General features: G+C 43.2%; 1 protein-coding gene across 1 annotated transcript; it reads left to right on the top strand.

The window, feature by feature from the left end:
• Positions 1 to 3676: 3676 nt before the first annotated feature.
• LOC309381865 (large ribosomal subunit protein bL32m-like) lies at positions 3677 to 5485 on the top strand. Its single transcript, XM_081933161.1, has 3 exons — positions 3677 to 4189; positions 4486 to 4667; positions 4851 to 5485. The coding sequence occupies exons 1-3, from the start codon at positions 4093 to 4095 to the stop codon at positions 5103 to 5105; spliced, it is 534 nt and encodes a 177-aa protein (XP_081789287.1). The 5' UTR covers positions 3677 to 4092; the 3' UTR covers positions 5106 to 5485.
• Positions 5486 to 23288: the final 17803 nt, after the last annotated feature.

Raw genomic sequence — 23288 nt, 5'->3', positions numbered from 1 at the left:
CGGGTCTGGATGGATGACAACCGACTCAAACTCAACCCCTACAAGACGGAGTGGCTGTGGGTACCGGCTCCCCGGTTCAGCCAATTAGTTCCATCTTTGGCCATCGGGGGCGTTCAACTTGCCCCCGTGGAGCGGGCGCGCAATTTGGGCATCCTCCTGGATGCCCGGCTGTCCATGGATGACCATGTGACAGCCGTGGCAAGGGGGGCGTTCCACCAGGTTCGCCTGGTGCGCCAATTGCGCCCCCTACTGGACCGGGACGCCTTACGCACAGTCACTCACGCGCTGGTGACGTCTCGCCTGGACTACTGTAACGCTCTCTACATGGGGCTTCCCTTGAAATGCACCCGGAGGCTACAGCTGGTCCAGAACGCAGCCGCGCAGGTAATTATGGGGAGTACTAGGTACTCCCATGTGACACCTTTCCTGCGCGAGCTGCACTGGCTTCCTGTGGTCTATCGGGTGCGTTTCAAGGTTTTGATAACTATCTTTAAAGCGCTCCATGGCTCAGGACCTAGTTACTTGCGGGATCGTATTCTGCCCCATACATCCCTGCGACCAATTCGCTCGCACAGAGAGGGACTCCTCCAAGTGCCGTCCACCAGACAGTGTCGAAGGGCGGCGCCTAGGAGTAGAGCCTTCTCTGTGGCGGGCCCAGCCCTGTGGAATGACCTCCCTCCGGATATTAGGACTACGTCTGACCTCCGCTCCTTCCGAGTTAAGCTCAAGACCCACCTATTCCAAGTAGCTGGCCTGGCTCAACCATGATCTAACTATATCGCTCCTGACGGGTTTTTATTAGTGTAATTCAATTGAATTTATTTATTGGGGTTTTTAAATATTGTGACTTTTTAATTGTTTTTTATCTATCAGCCTACCTCCTCCTTGTATACGTCTTATATACGTCTTTGTTATATGTATATCCTGTCCAGATTTGTATTTGTATTTTGTATTTTATTTGTTTTATTGTACGCCGCCCCGAGTCCTTCGGGAGAGGGTGTGGCTAAGAAATAAATATTCTATTCTATTCTATACTATAAAGATTTTTGCTATACTAAATGGACTAATGATGATGTAATGAACAATGGATACATATATGAATTGAAATACCTAATGGCTATATAGATTAATAATTAACAATGGAAAATTATATTTGGAGTTGTGGATGATTGATGACATGGTTAATTGAAAGTATAAATGTGCAATATGAATTAATGGGAATCTTTTGTTTTAATCTTTGTTTTTACTCTCTAGAGATAGGCGGTATTATAATTCTATAAAGACTTATTGTTATAAATATGGATTCAAGGAAATAAGGGCTGTCACAAATGAAAGAATATTAATGGTAATCTGAACACATAATGCTCAATGAAATATTTAGTTATGTTTAATGCATAACCAGTGACTTTATTTTTAATTGTAAAAACTGTTGCACAAAAACTTGTAACCAAACAACATGCTTGATGAAATTGAGGAAAGTTGTTTTTTCTCCTTGCTTTTGTTCTGTATGTGTGGTCTTGTTTTTTAAAGAAAAATAAATAAATAAAAAAGACGTTCTACTCTATCTCAGAAAATGGCCCTTTGTATCTTCCTTCTATAAATTGTATGTTATATATCTATGATGGAGAACCTGTGGCACACGTGCCACAGGTAGCACGCGGAGCCCTCTCTGCAGCCGTCGACCCAGCTCAGCTCCACCATGCAGGGCAGGTGCCTACCACCGGCCAGCTGATTTTTGGTATCTGCCACACATGCAGGTGTGCACCCATGCATGGGAGTCACAGGGATCACACACGCACGGGGGGATGGTTGTGTAGGGGTGGTCATGGGTGCATTGCATTATGAGTGTGGGCATGCGCATGTATGCTGTCGTGCACATGCACACGCTTTCGGCATGCGATGACATAAAGATTAGCCATCACTGTTATATATAATAGTTGACAGATCAGGGGCACAGCGCTTCAGGCAGGCAAGCTGCGGAGTAGACGGTGTGGGGTGGGGCAAGCAAGGGTGACCAGGTAACCAGTTCGGGGGCGAAAATTGTCTCCCCTAGCCCTCCTGAAATGTGAAGAATCAGCTGGCCGGCATGCGCTTGTGCGTCGGAGCTGACGGCTGGCGTGCCACCCAATATGGCTCTGCATGCCACCTGAGGCATGTGTGCCATAGGTTCGCCATCACAGCTCTATAGCATCATTTTGAGGGTAGAAGTTGAAATAATTTAGGATGCAAGGGATCTAAATATTTTCACAGCCCTCTTTTTGACTCGTGCAGTGTACAGGTCCTCAGTGGAAGCAGGTTGGCAATAATTGTTTTTTTGCAGTTCTGATTATTCTCTGAAGTGTGTCTGCCTTGTTGAACCAAACCAGATAGTTATAGAAGTGCAGATGACAGACTCAGTAATTCCTCTATAGAACTGTATCAGCAGCTCCTTGGGAGTTTAAGATTCCCAAGTTGGCTCAGAAAGAACGTTCTTTGCAGTGCTTTTTTTGATGATGTTTTTGATGTTTTGATAGGTGTCCATTTTAGGTCTTGAGATATAGAACCTAGAAATTTGTAGGTCTCTACTGTTGATAATGTGTTGTCTACTATTGCAAGAGGTGGCAGTTTAATCAATCCCTTCTCTGCAATCAACCTGTATACACACCCATGCACCTCAAGTGTCAATCTAGAATAAGCATCTACACACTTCCACATCCAGAAAAAGCTCCACTATAAAACAACCCTTCTGTATCCCATTTTCTCTGTAGCTGCCCAAAGACAAACTAACCTCTTTCTTTTGGGGAATAAATACTTTTCCTTTCCTCACAGATTCCCTCACATTTCCTCTCTCATTTCCTCACAGTCTGCATTTCATTTTTATTAATCCTTGTGCAACCCTGGCTCAAGTTGGAACCCCAAATTATTCTTTTCAAGATAGAATGGCTCCAATTAATATATGAGAGACAAAGAGAGAGATGTGATAGCAAATCATTTCAATAAATTAAGCATATTAACATCTTATAATTTATTTCATGATGGAATATTGTTCCCAGAAAAATTTTCAACAATTACTGTGATACTAACATAATCAGTATAAATTGTTTCCTGCTGAATAAGTTTATGGTTTCCATTCCAGCATCTCCAATGACCTCCTCTTTTCCTCTCATCCCATCATTTCTTGAGTCACACTTATACATTTAATGGTTGTAGCTTGCTTTTTAGCGACAATAGTTTCTTTATACTATGTACAGAATTCTACTTTAGTTTGCAAATTCAGGTATTTATCTGGCCATCCCAGTTGCTATTCTTTCCCCCGAAATACTTCTCGTTTTAAACTCTGGCGAATACCAATATATTTCAAGTGTGTTGGCAGTCCAGAATACTGCGTAAACTATTACTGCTGAATTTCTCGCTGTCAGTGCTGTATTCAATTTCCCTGTTGAAATAAATTTTGTTTTCATTTTAAAAACTCATGGAATTGTGATACCGGCAACGTATGAATTTTGATTGCATAGCTAAATTTGCCTACATAGTAGAAATACTGACACTATAAAGATTTTGGCTAAAACTTTATATATGAGTACTTTTCATAAATTCTATTCTTATGAGCAGCCCGTGAAGGGCGCGCTGACCGTTCAACGATTCGCCTCAAACTAAGCCACTATTCGAAAGTGGTAAGAGAACCGTAGCCACGTTCCGCCATTTTAACTCGCGCCACCGATCCTCACAGCCGCGTCAGGTTAACTGCGCTGAGAGCCTAACGCGTGCGCAGAGAAAGGTTTCTTTCTGGCACGTGATTTCCGCAGTTTTATGACGAATGAAGTTCGCCGGATAATTCCCGAAAGCAGCACGTGGCCCTGAATTTCTAGGAGTGCCGTTAATTATGGTGAATTTGCGAGAAGGGCTACAGGTGTTCTCAGGGGTAGCCTCTGGTGCAGTTTGAAAGTCAAAAGTGGAACAACGAGAACGGTAGTTCACCAAAAACGTGTGACGGTGACATGACGATGCGGGTAGTTTGACTCGGTTTCCCAGGATTCCTTGCGGTGGCCACCACCCGGATTTCGTAGGAAACCTGTGGGCGGAGCCGCGAGAGATCCCGGGAAAGGAAGGAGCATGGCTGCTGTGTTGATGTTCTCATCACCTTTCCCCAAACTCCGTCGTCTTCTCCGAAGCTGTTGGGGGCAACTTGGCGGCCACGCGGGGCCATGGGGTAAGATTTCTAAAGTGCTGTCCATCCCGATAGCCCTCAAGAGCTCAGTGGGAAATTTCTACTCGTTGGAAGTGCTCAATCCAAGGACGGAATTGAAGCCTTTTTAGAAATATGTTGAAGTTTCCTGCGGATGGGCTCCAGCACCAATCCAGCTTCCGATGTTGGTTTAAAATATAAATGCTAGTCAGTTCAGAACGAATCCCATTAAAAAAGGAGTTACTATTCCATATTGAATTTAAACTATTTTAAATTAGATTAAGATGTGACACTATTTGAATTAATATCTTTTCTTTAAGCTCCTGCTTTAGCAATACCAGCTCCAGATTCTTTATTCAATCCTGCGGAAGAGAAAACTGAGTATTTTGAAAACCCCAGCTTTTTAGACAGCATACTTTGGATGCCAGCTCCAAAGTCCAGGCGGACAATTGAAGTTAATCGCAGCAGACGAAGGAATTCTGGCCATCTTATAAAAATAAAGGTAACTTGTTAAATTTCCCTGTGCAGAAAATTGGATTTTGTTTCCCTTGCGTTGCTTTATATGTTTCGTTCTTCACTATCAATAGGAGTAAATTGCAAGCAAGTTCAGAAATATAATTGAACATTTGTTTCATAGTGGGTTTACTGTGAATGTCTCTCACCTTAAGACTGTTTTTTCTTTTAGAGAAACATAGATATTTGTCCTGAATGTGGCAACCTGAAAGAGAAGCATGTTCTTTGTGGCTATTGTTATGAAAAAGTTAAACAGGAAACCTATGCCATAAAAAATCAAATTAGATTATTGGAAAATGGACCACATAAGGCTCCCACTGTAGAAAGTGTTGTGCTCTATACAGGAGAAAAACCCAGAAATGAAGATGAAGACAAGCGAATTATTGAAAGAAACAGAAAACGTCCATCTTGGTTCACACTGAACTAAACAGACATTGCAATGGAATAACTGATTCCCTTATACAAATCCTACTTTGGATAATATACATCCAGAAGACTGCACTGTACTTTATACGGTAGTTGCTTAAGTATACTATTTGCAGCACCTTGTGTGAGTGTGCATTGTACTTTTTAAAGAGTCTGGGTTTTGTTTTGTCTTTTAACATTTGCCCAGAATTTAATTCTACATTTGGAATTTATATGGCATAGGGAATTGGCTGTTAACTAGTGATAACATAATCTTATAGTAACATATGGTAAATAACTTATCATTTGCAGAAGTAATGTGTAACTGCATACAAAGATGTGTTGTATGTTATTTCAACATGAATTTAAAATGTGTTTGCAATTAAAGCATATTCAATTTCATGAGTCCTCTATTGTTTCATTTTTCAGTTTCAGTTTATTAAATTTATAAACCGCCCCCTCTCCCCGAAGGGACTTACCATTTTGTGGGCAATTTTTCAAGCTGTGGAGAATATTGTGATAAAGCTCATATGCAGCAAGTTTTCCAACTTAAGTAAGACTCAACATCGCTTGGTGTAAGGAGTATGCCTGAGCGGGGCTGGTGCCTTTTTCCCTTTTCTTTTTCCCTCTTCATTTTTTTCTTCCCCTCTTTCCTTATTTTTTCCCCTTGCTCTCTTCCCCTTTCCTTATTTTTGTCTTTCCTCTTTCTCCTTTCCTGTCCCTTCTTGGATGCTCAAATGTAAAAGGGAAAACATTTCTCGAAGCCTCCTTTTTGCTAGTAGTTTGTAGCCACTTTGAGAACAAACCACGTTAAGTTTATCCAATGCTTGCATTTTGTGGGTGCGTCCAGACAACAATACAGCAAAACTGTCAAAATGGTAACTGTGATAGTTGATCAGAGCTCTGCTTTCTATGTGCAACAGCTTTAGCACTTAGGAACAGAGGTAAGTTATTTGCTTTTCTATGAATACACAATCCTTAAAAGAGCTCTTCTGTAGAGACCCTGCCATGATCCAATCCTTTCCCTATTCTGCTTTGTCCTGTTTCCCTGCTGGAAATGGCTGTTTGCAACACACAAGGATGGGATACTTTCCTAAGAACTCACAATTAAAGAATACCAATGTACACGCATTTGCTAATCTAATGCGCCTTTCGTTAAGTGCACATGAGGTATCTCAAGGTGGGGAAGGCCATGGGGGCCCTAGTGATAGAAAAGGCCCTCAAGGCCTCCCCAACCCACTAAGATACCTCATGCTTTTCCCTCCCTTCCTGCCACACCGGACTCATGTTGCAAAGATCTGTCTCCTCTGCCGCAATTTCTTTGCCTTTGAGAGAGAGAGAGGAGAGAGTTGGTTTGGAAATGCTTTTTGCCCCAAGAATGTGTGCTCTTCGGTGCCATAATATTGCACAGGTTCAGGCACCCATCCTGTTCAGACCCAGTTCTCAAACACGACAAGCATGTCTTTTTTCCAACTAAACGTTATCCCACAGAGTCTGTCTGCATTAAAATGGGGTGTCTGCGTGCAAATGAGCACATGGAAATGGAGTGATCTTTGAGGGCAATCCCGCTGCTTCTGCACTTTCTTCAGCTTGGATGAGCCAGGGCACCCAACATAAGACAGCAGCGCACCTCAGCCACAGATGGCGGTCCCTGCACCCTCCCTTGGATCAGGCCTATGGGGCTGCCCTGAGGCCAGTGAGCAACCACCCAGCTTCCTTGACCCTGCCCCCTGGGTGTACACATAGGGAGCAGTGAGCAGGCAGAGGCTGGCATCCTGGGTGAAAGGGAGGCATGCAGAAAGCAGTCAGCCTGTGGTAGAGGAAAATTGCCAGGGACACGAGGCTTCACACGCACCTCCAGTCCATACACCCAGTGGGTGGTAGGGCAGTCCCACGGATCTAAGGCTGACCACTTTCCTGCCTGGATGGCCACCACCGGGTTATAGATCAGTGCCCCGTTCGCCTGGGCTGGGCTGAGGCACCACAGGTCTGTCCTTCGCTGTTTCCAGGGCAGCACCATGGGCCAGATCTAACAGTTTGATATCCCTGATGTCAAACTTTCAAAGAAGATACAGAAGAAGAGAAAACAAAAGAATTTATGGATTTAAAGAGAAAAATTTTATTAGCAATATCATTGATAACACTACCGACAATCAAAGATAAGCTGATTAAGGAAACAGAAGAAGCGCATCAAAACCACATGAGAGATTCTATAAGCAAAGAGTTGCTAAGAGGAGTCCATACAAAGTTGATTAAGGAGATGATTAGAGGACTGACACCACAAATGGCAAAAGATATGAGGCTGTTTTGCTACTGGAAAGATACAGGTTGATAGATGGAAGAGTATAATTTAAAACTAGTTAAACTTAGTGAAATTTAGTGACAATAGATACAGTTAAATAAATAATTGATAATGATAATAATGTATACAATGTGTAGTGTTATGATAAGCAATAATGGGATATGAATATTGAATGGTATCCATGAAAGGAAGATTAGAAATCCTTTTGGATTATATATAAAGGTTAATAAAAAAAGAATTAAGTTAGATTCAGTTAAGTCCTGATTATAAGGGGGGAAATGATATGATACAGGATATAGTCAAATAAAGGAGGGGTAATGATAACGTATATATATGTATGGGTACAACATAAGGAAATGGGATGTAAATTGTAAACTGATTTGGAAAGAAGGATTAGAAAACTTTGTTATTAAATATTATGGATGTTTAGCTAGAATAGGACATAAGGATCCAGTGTTATTGGAGGATTTTAGAAATAGTAAATGAAATGCCAGTATGTGGTTATGTATTAAACCTTGGTATATTTTATGATGAAGGACGTTTAAACAATTATAGTCAAATGAAAATGGAGGTACGATGGTAACATGTATAAATATCTGAGTTAAAATACTTGAGTTAATATGAATTATGTTTGTTGACTGTGGAAGAGATGCACGTAAGCCTTTTTGTAACCAACTGAATCACTTTCTACAGTATTTAAAGAAGGATGGGTGGGGTTTGTTTTGAAAATTAAAAAAAACTTACTTTAAAAAAAAGAAATTTTGGGCTGAATTGGATTGTACCTTGAGCTACCTGTACCCCAAATCTGTGGATACTTTATTAAACAAGAAAAAACTCTCTAAAGCAGAGATTGTCTTCCCAGATGGTTCCTGTTCAGTGACTCCTGTTGCTGTCTGGAAAATCCCAGGAGGGTGCCCAAGTTGTGGCTTCATTGTCTAGTTTGGAAATAAACAATCACCAGCCAAGACTTCCAAGAGAAAACAATGGAAATTTTATTCTTCACTTCACTTTGTAAAATGGGTGGACCACTCACACACAGGTACAGTGGACATACTCTAAATCATCAATACATTTGCCTTGTATGCCCTACTACCCTTACAAATTTACCTCCCATCTCTTCTTCATTGCTTAGTAATAATGATGTCACAATCCATCCAAACGTCTAAAATGAATACATTATCTCTGCCCCTGATTACACTTCCCACTATCTAATTCTATCTCCCCGTGCCCTTCTTTATGGATTTCCTTTTATGGTCCTAGTTCCTAGGGGTTGTCTCTAGAGTGACTATCATATCAGTAAATTCTGGTAATGGCTGGTTTCTAGCATAGCAAAGGCCTCTAATCCTATGTACAATTCTTAGGCTTCAGCCTAGCTTGAGGGAGGGATTTGGTTGGGGAAAGATATTCTCTTTCTCTCCCTCTCTTGGACTTGAACTTTGTTGTGCAGAAAAAAAATGAGGGTGTCTTCATGTAAACAGAAAGAATTGAGAGGGCGGAGCTGTGATGTGCACCAAAGTACACAAATTACTGGCAGGGAGCTATCATAATGGTTTAATAGAGCTTCCATACTAAGGGGCATTTTTCCCCCCCAAAAGTTTTCATTAAACATTTTTACTTTAAAAACAGAAAGAAAAACACAATCCAAAAAAGAAAGAAAAAATAAGGCAAACATAACAATATAAAATAGTTATACAGCCTTCTGTATCGGCATTCATGTTTAGCCTTTGTAGTTCTCCATTCTACATTACCTTCCTATTGATTTTAACTTCTCTAATAATGTAATAATAGTACTACTAACACTTGAAATAATATTAATTGTTCATATCACCATTATATTTACATTGTAGTCAATACTTTAAGTTTGATAGTAATTAGTAACTTTGGTTAATTTTTATTCAATACTAGTTTAGGAAAAAAAACACAAAGACTTCTATTTCCTTTTTTGGCTTCTGTTTCCTAGCCACTTATAAATTCTATTCCATATTTTATAGAAATCCAATTCCATGGATTAATTCCATGGTCATTTTGTCCATCTCTGCACATTTGAGTACCTTTCTAATTATTGTTTCATCTGGGGTGTATTGCTTTGTTTCCAGTTTTGTACGAAAGCGATCCTAGCTGCAGTGAGTATGTGTAGTATTATGTATTGAAATTGTTTGTCCATTTTTGGGTTTAATATTCCTAATAAGAACGATTCCAGTTTCAATTATATTTTTTGCTCCATAATTTCTTCCAGCCATTTCTGAATTTTGCACCAATATTTCCTTGGAATGGGGCGTGTCCATCACATATGGTAGAATGTTCCAAACTTTGGCTACATCTCCAACATTTGCCATCATAAATTTATAACTTCTTTCCCATAGTTTGCCCCATTTTTTTAACTTTATATTATGGACAAAATTTCTTTCCCAGCTAATCATTGTCTTCTTTACTGTCTCTTCCTCCATTTTATATCTTAAAAGAAAATTATATAATTTAGTAATCATTTCTCCTTCTGTTCCTGATAATATTTTATCTAATTCCATTTGTTTTTCATGCATTCCGTATTGTTCCTGACCTTTTTAAAATCTTGCTTTAATTTGTAAATAAGGTCACCATTCCATATTTATTCCTTGTATTTTCAGATCTTGGACTGATTTTAGTTCTCCTTTTTCATCTAAGAGTTCTGCATAAGAGTTACTGAGATTTATAGTATTTGGATATATCATTGCTTCCATCGTTGATAACCAGATTGGGATTTTCATATAATGGTTCTTTTTTATTTTCCCCCAGACCTTAAACAGGACATCTCTTACCATGTGTCTCTGGAAGTATGAATGAGATTTATTCTTTCCCTCCCAGAGGAAGCCATGGCCTTCTAGCATAAGGATAATTTATTTTTTAGTTGAATCCAGTCCTTGAGCCATGTCAGGGCTGCCGCCTGATAGTAAAGCTCCCAGTCTGGGAGGCCAAAGCCACTTTTGTTGCTGTTATCTTGCAGAAGTTTTATTTAATACATGTTTTTTCCCTTACCAGATAAATTTGGATACCATTTTATTTAGTTGTTCAAAAAAAATTCTCTAATTTAATCAGTATTATTATTATACAGTATTATTTGAAAAAGATAAAGTAGTTTGGGTATTGAAATTCTGCCAATTAGTGATATCTGTAGTTTAATCCAATTGTCCAAATCTTTTTGTATTTGTTGTAGCAATTTATTGTAATTGTCTTCTTTTATCGTAATACATTTTGCTGATAACCATATTCCCAAATATTTAATTTTCTTGGCCCTTGAAATTCCCAATTTTTCTTCCAGTTCTTCATTTTGTTTTCTGGTTAGATTCTTAGTTAATATTTTGGCTTTCTCTTTATTTATTTTAAGCCCTGCCACTTTACCGAATTGGTTTTTGTCTTGTAATAGTATTAGTTTCTAGGGGTTCCTCTATGATAAATGCTAGATCGTCTGCAAAAGCCTGCACTTTGTATTCCTGTGTTCTAATTTTCAATTTCTGGTTCTATCTAATTTGTGACATCAACGTCTCTATTGAGAGGATAAATAACAGGGGGGATAGATGCCATCCCTGTCTTTACCACTAAGGGGCAGACTATTGGCCTGTTGGATAAAAAGAAAAAATCTGATCCTTTGGCTTTCTTAAGAGCTGAGTCCCTCAATATTGGAATTAGTCTAAAGAGAGTCAAGTGATTTGGGGCCCAGTATTATTAAGCTTTGGGTAGAAACTTTTCTATCAATACATTTTCTTTCTGGCCTGAATTGCTGTATGAGAAATTATGTTTGAAGTTAAAAACCTCAGGAGAGAATTTGTCTGCTCTCTTTCTCTGCCTTAAACTCAGACTAACTAACAGTAGAAAAAACAGGGAACTGACTCTAGACCCAGCAGAGTTTGTTTGTTTGTTTGTTCTCTCTCTCTCTCTCTCTCTCTCTCTCTCTCTCTCTCTCTCTCTCCCTCCCTCCCTCCCTCTCTCTCTCTGTCTCTGTCTCTCTCCTCTCTCTCTCTCTCTCTCTCTCTCTCTCACACACACACACACATCTACACGTACCTTGCCACGTAACTGATTTTGACTGGAAGGGCTGAATTAGTAAGTTTTGCTTAGTCAGAGAGCTTAATGGAGCTTGTATATAAAAAGGCAGGTTGCATACAAGGACCTTTAGCTTCTGTACCAAAAGATGAGAAAGAGGCAGCTTAAGAGATTTGTTAGTAGGTTCCTAGATACCTTTGGCTGCCAACAGTGTATACAGAAAAGGTGGAGCAGGTCACTTTTTGGTAGATCCCAATGGAGACCTTTATCTCTGTGGGAATTCTATTGGTGGTGTGACTGCATCCATCCAGAGGTGAAGGGTCAAAGGTCAATAGCTGCCAGTAGTCACTGAGCAGAGTGAAATGTTTTCAAAGATGTAAGCAGGTCTTCAGAAGGACTGCTCTAAAGAGCTTCTCGGTGGTTTTTCTTGTTTGGGAGGTGGAAGGTTTGTCTATGAGCCTTTGCTCCAGGATGGGGAAACTGAGAGGGCTAAGATAGGGAAGGGATGCCCTCAGGACTGGGATCCTTCACAGAGATTTACACAGATTCCCAGGACTTCAAGAACAATGTAAGAAAGTCCACCCATGCTGTTTGGAGACAAAGGATAAGAATACCAGGCCAGCAAGTCCTTCAAACTCCACATTGGAGGACACAAGGAAGACACAAGTTATTATTGAAATTGAACTCCACAAAGTGGAATAGCATGGTAAGTACACACTTTGGGTTGAAAAGGATGGAGACGGAAAGGGAAGGAGCTCCTTTAGGAGTGGACTTCTCTATGTAGGCATCTAGAGAAGCCAATCCTGCCTCTTTCTGTATTCTAGGTTGCACTTAGGGGCTGGGCAGAACCAAATTGCTCCTGTCCTGACCCTCTAAGCACCTCATGGAGCTTCTAAATCCATATTAACTTGCCACAAGTTGTTATGTTTCCATGAGACTCTTCTGGGAAATGTCAAATTTGCTCAGTGGAACCTAACTATATACTGGGAACAGGGGAGGGAGGATATAGAGAAGGTCCTTTTCAAGAGACAGGACCTTCCCCAAGCAGCGCTATCAGAGCTGGCCTGTATCGCAAGAGACCAGGAGATGAGCCAATACCTGTGGCAAGAGGTCTCTAAGAGAGACACAGCAAATAGTAGGTACCCCTTGGAAGTAGAGGTTTCTTTCGCTGGACTTTGCCTCCAGGTTTCAATCCCAGTCTTTTTTGCCCAATCTCAGTGTGGGGCAAAAGATTCCTTAAGATGGATAGAGTCTCAGAAGGGTTTTAAGCTTTCCTTGTAAAAGAAAGAGCATTGGGGATTCTGGGAGAATCAGCTTCTCTGACTGACAGCCACTCTTTTTAATTGCACAGGAGCATCACCTAATCCGGGTCCTCAGTGTAATCACTGCACTGTTTTGCTTTTAAAAAAGTGCACAAATGAGGGTCCCAATGCCCTGAAATAAAAATGGGAAGGGGGGGAGAGTTAATGTGTGGTAATCAAGGAGGATGGGGAGATAGCAGAGGGAAAGGGAGAGGAGGAAAGCTACTATGAATTCTCGGAAAGTTTACCAAAAGCTCAAAAGGATCCTTAACAAGGATCCTTTCCTTTGGACTGAAAGGCGACCTGTTGCAGCAACATAGCAGGTTAAAACAGGCTGGGACAAAGTAGTAGTTCTGGAGCAACGTGGTTGAGCTTGATTCTGATTCTCTCCACTTTTGTTTCCAGGCAGCCTCTTGCAGGACCACAGCTTCATGAACGGATTAGCTGCCTTGCTAGAAATGTACGATCTCAGGTCAGTCTTTTGTTTCTTTTATAGTGGGTGAGGAAAGTCTGTATGGGGCACTCAGTGAGTAAGAAGGGGAAGGCCATTCAGTTGAGCCAGCTTCTCCTATTCTTATGGGGAAAATGAAACTGAGGCTTGCTCACTAATATGGGCACTGATGTCTCTTCCTTCTTTTAATCTCACAGCAAGATCACACCAACAATGGACGAACCGATAGAATCTATGCTGATGGACCTTTCTGTTTTCTACTGGATGGCTATCCTGGAGACATAGATGTTTCTGAAGTACCACTTTAACCAACATTTCTGAGATTTCCTTTCTGGTGTTGCATGGATGGGAAAATAGTACCATCTCTTATGTTTCCTTTCAGGTGGAGAAGTTGTTGTTGGAGGAGGCTTTTGGCCTCACACTTAGAAGCCTTCTTCGACAGTTTCCCACCACAGGGCAGATCACTTTTATTTGAAGGATCCAGAAATCCCATCACAACTTGAAGAAACACTTGGCCAGTACAAACATTAACAGAATCAAGTGTGAAAACTCCTCATGAGCAAACATGTCTTTTCTTTGTCAATTCCACAGCACTTGGGCCCATGTGGGAACCTCTTCTTGCCGGTGCTGAACCAGACTTTATACTGTGGAAACCATCATCCCAGGATCAATGTATGTAGCAAAACTAAATTAATATGAATCATAGCCTTTAAGTCCGCCACAGCTCTTGGGACCCCATCCTCAAATAACCTTCCTATTGGAGCCAGGGAGAATGTAGTGGGGATGTGGTTTTTTGCCTCTCATTCAATTTGAGGAAATTCTGGGAAGGATGTCTTGCTAGTAATATTTGAGTGATAGGCCAAGGGAAAGAGAATTCCTCTCTATCTTACAGCTTTTCTTTCTCTATCTTACAGGTCAATGAAGTCCAGCAGGGAAATCTGGCAGGCTGGAATGACCTATGAAAACATCAATGAAGGTAACTTTATTGAGAACACTAAAGGGAGGGGGTGAGGGTTACTTATAATCTGTCCTCTTAATTACGACAGTCACACCAGGGACGTGCGGGCAGGGGAGGCAGGGGAGGCAGAGCCTCACCTCTCATCATGAAATAATAATATAATAATAATAATATGTATTTCCTCTCATCCCATTTACACGGCTCCCGCTAAGCTCCAGTAAGGAGAAGAGCCTTTGGGGAGTGAAGAGGAAGAGGAGGAGGGAAGAGGAGGAGCGCGTGCGGGGCAGTGCCAGCTGGGCAACCGGCAGAGGAAGGAGGGTTCTCGGAAGTTCCAATAACTTTCCTGCATCCGCTGTACTTTGTGCGCTCCTCATGACTGCAATAGACGTCCAGAAGTGGCAGGGGCTGTTGGGCTGGAAGCCACTTCTGGATGTATATTGCAGTCGTGAGGAGTGCGCAAAGTCCAGCAGAGGACTCGTTGTTCCCCAGTCGCTTTCGTGGCTTCATCATCAAGACGAAGTCCGGGAGCACCGACAACATTTCTGCCTCCGCTAGACTTCGTCTTGATGATGTCGCTGCAGCTGCCATGCGCGGATGGACGGAGGTAGCCAGAGTGGCGCTGAGGCAGTCTGGCGGATGAGCGACCAAGGATCAGGCTGCCTGATCCTCCATCGCTCGCTCTTTCGTCCATCCGGACCCCTCGGCGCCATTCTGGTTACCTCCGTCCGGCCGTGCCCAGCAGCTGCGGCGACATCATCAAGACGAAGTGGCTTGGAGGCGAAGTGCTTTTCAGTGCTTTTCTGTGCGTCTGGTGTTTAGGTAGATAGCCGGATGTCCTAAACGCCAGACGCTCAGAAAAGCACTGAAAAGCAACTGCTGTTGGGGACTGCGGAGCGCGAGCCGGCGGAGCGTGCTCAGGAAGGCGGGAATGGGATCACGTGTGCTGGAGGCTGAGGCAACCTCAGCCTCCAGCACACGTGGTCCCATTCCCCGCCTTCCTGATGACGTCACCAGCCTCATCAGCCATAAACCTCACCGCACGTCACTGAGTCACACCAACCGTACACTAATGTCATCACATTTCGGGTAGTTGGCAAGAAGCTCAAATTTACAATCCTTTGCAGCATCAATGGTTACATGATTGCAGTTTGAGATATTTTCATTGTTTTAAGGCAAAAAATAATAATAATGGGAAAAACCATCCACTGGATAATGTGCTTTTCGACTTACCACCATGTGATTCACTTAATAACTTTTGTAAAAATAAGGATGGATGTAAGAAGAGGGAGAAAAAAGAAAAATCTATATTTCAAAAAGTAAAAAGGGGAGCACAAAAAAAATTATTCAACGCTTCAAAGCTTCAAGGCTTCAAAAAAAGAGGATGAAGTGGAACGAACAATAACAGCAACAAAAAAGAAAAGAATCATCACATCCCAGGCAAAGTAATATAATCACTGGCTGCCAAAAACAGGAGGAAGAGAGTTCAAAGTTTTTTTTTCCCCTTCTTGATGTAGAGACCTTTCCAAGGTCACTCCAATTTTCCTTAAACATTTTCATTCATCTTCCAAAATGGTTTCCAGACACTAAAGATCCGCAAGAACCACCTGCGTAAACATCTGTGATTCTTGCTTCTTATCAGGTCTTAACCTTGAGCGAGAGAGTTTTTCTCTAAATAATTCCAGCAGTAAGATTTGGTAATATTGTACTATTTTCAGCACTCTCTGTGTGTGTATGTGTATATTTGGTTCCTACCAAACTAGGGGTCTCAAATTTGATTTTGTTGAATGCTGCATCAGGGTTGTGGTTGACCTTAAGTGGCCAGGATGTGTGTCGCTTTAGTGAGCATGGCCAACTTGATGTTGCTCAGGTTGGGGGATCCCTGTGCTGTGCTGTGGAGATGGATCCTTCTTTTTCCCTTTTCTTTTTCCTACCCTCTTTCTTCTTCCTCCTGCTGTTCTTCCTCCCTTGCTCTCTTCCCCGTTTCCTTCCTCTCCTCCCTTACCTTATAGTAACCTAAATAACATCATTTGCAGAAGTGGGGTGTAACTGCATACAAAGATGAATTTAATGTTATTTCAACATGAATTTAAAATGCTTTTGCAATTAAAGGATATTCAATTTCATGAATCTTCTATTGTTTCATTTTGTGGGTAATTTTTCAAACTAGATTTTTCACTCTTCAAAAGCTATGGAGAATATTGTGATAAAGCTTACATGACAGATGCAAGCTTTACGTTTTCCAACTTAAGTAAGAGGATCCCCCCTCCTCCGAACTGCAGGACGCTAAATATTATACATTTTAACTTGTTTTTTACAAAGTTAAATGGCTGAGGAATAGAGCTATATGGATAACATCATACTCAACCTAAATTTCTAGCTATTAACCAAAATCTTCCTTTAGTTTGATAGTCTCTTAAATTGTATAAATAGATTGATTATTTATTTATTTATTTGGATTAAAGTGGCTGCCCATTACTCTGTCTCTGTCCTGTCACAATGTCTGGAGTCTATAGAGCAGGAGTATCAAACTCGCAGCCCGCAGGTCAGATGCATCATATGCTGGCCACGCCCACCCCAGTTTTAGAAAAGGGGGAAATGGCCGTGATACATCACATGACAACATGATGACGCACGTTTGACATCCCTGCCATAGAGCCTGGATGAGGAACAATGCGCTATGACTGAATCCTAGCAAGACTGAGTGGCTCCAGCTACATGGAGTCTCAGTCTGAGTTTTTATCATCCTTAGTTCTGGATGGAATTGCACTACACCTTCAGACCCAGTTTGCAACTTAGGAATTCTCCTGGACTAAAGTCTCCTCCTCAAAAAGCAGGTAATGGGTGTGATTATGGGAGCTATTCCACAATCCCAGTTTGTGCATCAGCTGCAACCTTTCCTGGATCACAACTTCCTGGATTCAGTTACTCAAGCCCTAATATCTAATCTAGACTACTGCAATGCATTCTACATGGGACTATCCTTTCCATTTGGAAGCATCAGTTAGTACAAAGTGCACCACCAAGAGCAGACTTTGGGGCATCTTGGATATTAGGCTCTGAAAACTTCACTGGCTATCAGTCTGCTTCTGAGCGCAATTCATAGTGTTAGTTATGATTTTTAAAGCCCTTAATGCCATATATCCTGGATACCTGATAAACCATCTCATCCTACTCATGCTAGCAGAGAGCCTCTGCTCTCCACCGGTCCAACTTTTTGTTGTCATGCTGATTTATTTTTCTTATTTTCTTTTTCATTTTTTTGTTGTATTTTTTTACTTGTGTTTTAATATAATTTTTTGCTTCATTTTAATTGTTGTATACCAGGTATCCCCATGGCAAGATAAACAACAAATAAATTTAACAAACACAGATAATGCACACCAAACTTTTCACATTGCATCTAGTTCAATAACTATTACTTTCACAAACTGGCTTAGTTTGAATATAAACAAGGAGTGGTCTACTTAGAAATACAGCAAAGATAATAGAGTGGAGAATTGAACTCTTCGTAGCAGTAGTTTGTTAATGACTACGCAGCTATAGTGTAATTTAGATACAGTCAAATAGTGCAAATGGTCATATATGAATTACTACCATTGTCATGGGGAGCATGAATAATTGGCACTTTGCCATTTCCTAATAAAAAGCATTATTTCAATTACTTCTTGTTGGCTCCATCACTGCCTTATGCAGCATATGATAGAGTTAAATGCTGCCAGATAATAGGCATTCACAGATTATTTGGAACAATTCTGTGTTTGAGCTGTCATCTATCTCTCCAGCACCTGCTGCAGCTGATGGCCTCATCTGCATTTTTAAGAGGATGAATGTCAGTATTTAATATGCCTGATATCATTTCCTTTTCTGTGCTTTTGCTTTGTATGAATGAAAATTATTTTTGATATCAATTCATACAAAAGCCTAATTTTAATAAGGAATGATTTTTCTGTAGATCCATTAAAGATGTCTCTGGAGATTCTCAGTAATCCAGGTCATGGCTGTCCCAAAGATGCTTTTTTTTCCAGAGGCAACAGAACTTTCTCAACAGAGGGGGAGGGATATGATATTATCTATCTCCAGTCCAAACACAGTCATTTCAGCAGTTCCAAGAAGGCTACACAGCCATTTGCACTACCCAGGTGACTCTGAAGTCCCAGATAAACTTCCAAGTAGCCTCAATAACTCCTAAAAGATGTTTTTCTTTGAAGATATTTCACTTCTCAACCAAGAAGCTTCCTCAGCTCTGACTGGATGGTGGAGAATGGAAAGATTTATATTCCTTGCAAATAGCTCTTCATTTGCATTCTTTTAGAGAGTCATTGAGGCTACATCGAAGTTTATCTGTGTCCTCGGAGTCACCTGAGTAGTACAAATGGGTGTGAACTGTGGAGCCTTCTTGGAACTGCTGAAAGGACTATGTTGTAGACTGGAGATAGATTATGTAATATCTCTCCCACTCTGTTGAGAAAGGACTGTTCAGTTTTGACATAGATGGCCTCTTTAACCCTCTTTTGACCCAGCGGTCCTCTCTGTTCAAAATGTGGACTTTGCTGTTTTCAAAAGAGTGGCTTTTATCTTTTAAATTCAGATGGACTGCTGAATCTAGTCCTGATGGGTTTGTTCTCCTATGTTGTACCATTTGTTTATGAAGTGGTTGTTTTGTATCCCCAATGTATAGATCTGCACATGGCTTACTGCATTGCACTGCATATACCACATTGCTCAGTTTGTGTTCTGACATAACATATCTAAAACAATTCACTGAATCATCTGTAAATTTTCAAGTGCCAGTAATGAAAGATGAGAAGATACAATTTAAAAATAAGAGTTGAAAACAAGCAGGTTAAAATATTGTTCGATTTCCAAATACAAGCTGATAGAGATTTGGCTCATAATACACCATATTTAGAAAGTTTCAAGATATGATAATTGAAACTAAAAGATTATGGTCCTAACGGTTATTGGTATATTGGATGCCATACAAAAAATCTTGATGGCAATTAGAAACTCTGCACATTGAAAATGTTACATACTAGCTTCAACTATAGTGGTTTCCACCAAGATCCTCTGTTCCGGCAGGAACAGAGGTTTAATCTCATTGGTCGAAGGGTCTGACAGCTCCCTATAAAAGGGCTGCTGTCAGACTCAACCTTCCCTGGATTGTTCTTACTTGTTGCATTTAATAAAGAGCTGTTGTTACCGTTAGCCTGTGTGTGCCTATCCATTACCCGATCTAACACTGGCAACGAAGGTGGGATTGGAAGGCAACTAGGTGAACCAAAAAGAGCATAGCAATCCAGCAAGTGCATCCAGCCCGGAGCTCAGCCCGGCTTCGAGCAGCCATTTTTGAGCGGCTAATTCAAAACACCCTCTGAACACAAAATGGCCATGCATGCCCCACTGACTCCGTATGACCCAGTCACCAAGCACTAGGACTCGTATATGCTACGGTTTGACTGCTTCCTCAAAGCAAATGACCTCATGGGCCTTTCTGAAGGCCGCAAGAAGAACATGTTCCTTGATTACTGTGGATGGGAAGTGTTCGAAACTGCCAAAGACCTGTCAGAACCAATGCCGCTACAATCGGTCACTTGGGCCATGCTCCAGCAGATGCTGAGGACCCACTATGCTCCCAAGCGGTCTAAGCACATTCACTGGCATGAATTTAACATTTGCAACCAGCGGGAAGTTGAATCAATCAATGAGTACGTTGCGGCACTATGAAAGGCGCAGCGTACTCCGAGTTCCGAGACCTAGACGAACTCATTCTTGACCGCATAATTTGCGCTGTGCAGGACATTAATTTACAGAGGAGGTTATTTGCCAAGTCTAACCTCACTCTACCAGTTGCCTTGGACAAGGCCAGAGCGTCAGAATCGGCCGTCAAGTCCACAGAGATACTGTAGCATCAAAACATTCCGCAAGATGCACGGAAAAATACACACGTTCACTGCGAGGCTGCAGAGGCCAAGAGCTCTGAAGGCAAAGAAGATGATAGCTGCCGCATGCGCAGTAGCCGCGCCAAGCCGGTGCACAAATTCAAACAACAATTCCCACCTTGCACTAGCTGCGGAGGAGACCATGCTCAATCGGCTTGCCGTTTCTGTGACGCTACCTGCCAGCGCTGCGAGCAAAAAGGGCACATCGCCAAGGTGTGCAGAAGCAAGCACCCCATGACGACCTGGCAGCCAAGAAGCCAAGCTAACTGCCAGCAGAGACCCAACCAAGGGGCATGGCAGAAGCCACCACGGCGCTCAGAGGGCGACGCCAGAATCACCTACCACACCTCAATCGGCCAAGTCCACACTAGGCGGCCAAAAAAGCTGAAGGTCATAGTCCTCATTAATAATAATTAATAATTTATTAAATTTCTAGACCGCCCCCTCTCCCCGGAGGGACTCGGGGCGGTGTACAAGCATAAATTTTAAAACATATAAACAATCAAACACATAAGTAAAAATCAGATTAAATAGCCCCTGTACAATTTATAAAAATTAAAAAACAGACCTTAAAACCAATCTTAAAAAATTTAGAAATAGGACTGAGGTGGGATAGGAGGAATTAGGCCAAGCCGGCTAGCTGGAATAGGTGGGTTTTAAGTTTCTGACGGAAGGAACAGAGATCCGTAGTCATTCTAATGTCCGGGGGGAGGTCATTCCAGAGGGTCGGGCCCATCACAGAGAAGGCCCTTCCCCTAGGTGTCGTCCGCTGGCACAGCCTAGTGGACGGCACCCGGAGGAGTCCCTCTCTGTGTGAGTGAATTGGCTGGAGGGATGTATGGGGCAGGATACGATCCCGCAAATAACTAGGTCCTGTGCCATGGAGCGCCTTAAAAATGATGGTCAACACCTTGAAGCGCACCCGAAAAGCCACAGGTAGCCAGTGTAGCCCGCGCAGGAGAGGTGTTACGTGGGAGTAGCTAGAGACTCCCGAGACTGCCCGTGCAGCTGCATTCTGAACCAGCTGTAGCCTTCGGGTGCATCTCAAGGGGAGCCCCATGTAGAGAGCATTACAGTAGTCTAGCCGGGACGTCACAAGCGCATGAGTGACTGTGCGAAGGGCGCTCCGGTCCAATAGGGGACGCAATTGGCACACCAGGCGAACCTGGTGGAACGCCCCCCTGGCCACGGCTGTCACATGGTCATCCAAGGACAACCGGGTATCCAGAAGGATGCCCAAATTGCGCACCCAATCCACGGGGGCCAGATGTTCGCTCCCAATGGCCAGTGATGGAGTAAGCTGGTTGAACCGGGGCACCGGTAGCCACAGCCACTCAGTCTTGGACGGGTTGAGCTTGAGTCTGTTACTTCCCATCCAGATCCGTATGGCTTCCAGACACCAGGACATCACCTCGATAGCATCGTTGGGGTGGTTTGGGGTAGAAATGTACAGCTGGGTATCATCCGCATACAGATGGTAGTCTACCCCAAACCCACGAATGATCTCGGCCAGCGGCTTCATATATGTATTGAACAGGAGAGGCGAGAGGACCGACCCCTGTGGCACCCCACAAGAGAGCGGCCTCAAGGTCAACCTCTGCCCCCCTGCCAATACAAATTGCACTTGGCCAGAGAGGTAGGAGGAGAACCACCGCAAAACGGTGCCCCTCACCCCCAACCCCTCCAGTCGATGCAATAGTATACCATGGTCGATGGTATCGAAAGCCGCCGAGAGATCTAATAGGACCAGGATGGAGGAGCAACCCCCATCTCTGGCCCTCCAGAGATCATCCACCAACACGACCAATGCCGTCTCCGTGCTGTGGCCGGGCCGGAAACCGGACTGGCGCGGGTCCAGATAATCATTTTCCTCCAAGTGGCGCGGAAACTGTTGTGCCACCACACTCTCTACAACCTTTGCCAGAAAGCAAAGGTTGGAGACAGGACGGTAGTTGGCTAACAGAGCTGGATCCAGGGAAGGCTTCTTGATGAGGGGCCTCACCACCGCCTCTTTCAGGGCGGGCGGCAGAAACCCCTCACTCAAGGAAGCGTTGACTAACTCCTGGAGCCAGCCTCGTGTGACCTCCCAGGATGCCAGTACAAGCCAGGAGGAACACAGGTCCAATAAACATGTGGTGGCTCGCAGTCGCCTACGCAACCTGTCCATATCTTCGGAAGTAACAGAGTCAAACTCCTCCCAGAATGGGACCTCACGACCCCCCTCTGACGACCCTTCTAGACCACCAGTAGGGACCAACTCGCTTCGAATCTGAGCGATTTTGTCCTGCAGATACTCCCCAAATTCCTCTGCTCTGCCCTGCAGAGGAGCTTCCCGCGGCCTCTGTTGGAGGAGGGAGTGGGTCACCCCAAACAGGGCGGCAGGGCGGTTATCTGCGGACGCAATAAGAGTCGCACAATACTGACGCTTGGCCACTCTTAAAGCCACAAGGTAAGTCTGTAAATGGGCTCTTACCTGAGTTCAGTCAGATTCAGAGCGTGATGATCTCCATCTGCTCTCTAGTGCTCTTGTAGCGCTTCATCACCCTCAGCTCCTCGGTAAACCAAGGAGCCTGGGTGGTTCACTGCCGCAAGAGAGGCCGCCAAGGCGCCACCCTGTCCAAGGCCCCAGCGGCCGCACTATTCCATGCAGCCACTAGGTCCTCCAAATGAGTGTGGGTCAGGGCTACAGGAAGTGGCCCGAGCTCCGTCTGGAACCTATCAGGTTCCATCAGGCGCTTGGGGCGGAACCATCTTGGGCACTCTGGTTCCGCCTCCCCACGGTGGGGAGTAGCAGCTGGAAAGTCGAGCCGGAGCAGTGAGTGATCAGACCATGACAGGGGGGTGATAGCTAAATCCCCTACTCCCAGATCACTCCTCCATTGGCCAGAGACAAAAATAAGATCCAGTGTGTGTCCTCCCTCATGTGTGGGGGCCTGAATTATTTGGGTCAGGTCCATGGCTGTCATGGAAGCCATGAACTCCCCAGCTACTTCGGATGCCTCCCCTACCGATGGCAGGTTGAAGTCACCCATGACCAATAGTCTAGGCGTTTCAACTGCCATCTCTGCGATCACCCCAAGGAGCTCGGGCAGGGCTGCTGATGCATAGCGAGGAGCCAGGTATTCAATTAGCAAGCCCAACTGCTTCCCTGGGCCCCACTTCACACACAGGGACTCACAACCGGTTATCTGTGGCACAGTGGTCTGTCTTGGCTCAAGACCTTCCCTCACAATGACC

Source organism: Natrix helvetica (assembly GCF_964273705.1).
Source record: "Natrix helvetica genome assembly, chromosome: Z".
Classification (NCBI taxonomy): Eukaryota; Metazoa; Chordata; class Lepidosauria; order Squamata; family Natricidae; genus Natrix; species Natrix helvetica.
The sequence above is the reverse complement of the archived record's forward strand: the minus strand, read 5'-3'. Positions and strand labels throughout refer to the sequence as shown.

Excerpts from the sequence above, each read along its gene's own strand:
- LOC309381865 (XM_081933161.1), top strand. The coding sequence starts at position 4,093 with ATGGCTGCTGTGTTGATGTTCTCATCACCTTTCCCCAAACTCCGTCGT. Across the intron at positions 4,190-4,485 it reads CGGCCACGCGGGGCCATGGG|CTCCTGCTTTAGCAATACCA; the intron begins GTAAGATTTCTA and ends CTTTTCTTTAAG. Across the intron at positions 4,668-4,850 it reads GCCATCTTATAAAAATAAAG|AGAAACATAGATATTTGTCC; the intron begins GTAACTTGTTAA and ends TTTTTCTTTTAG.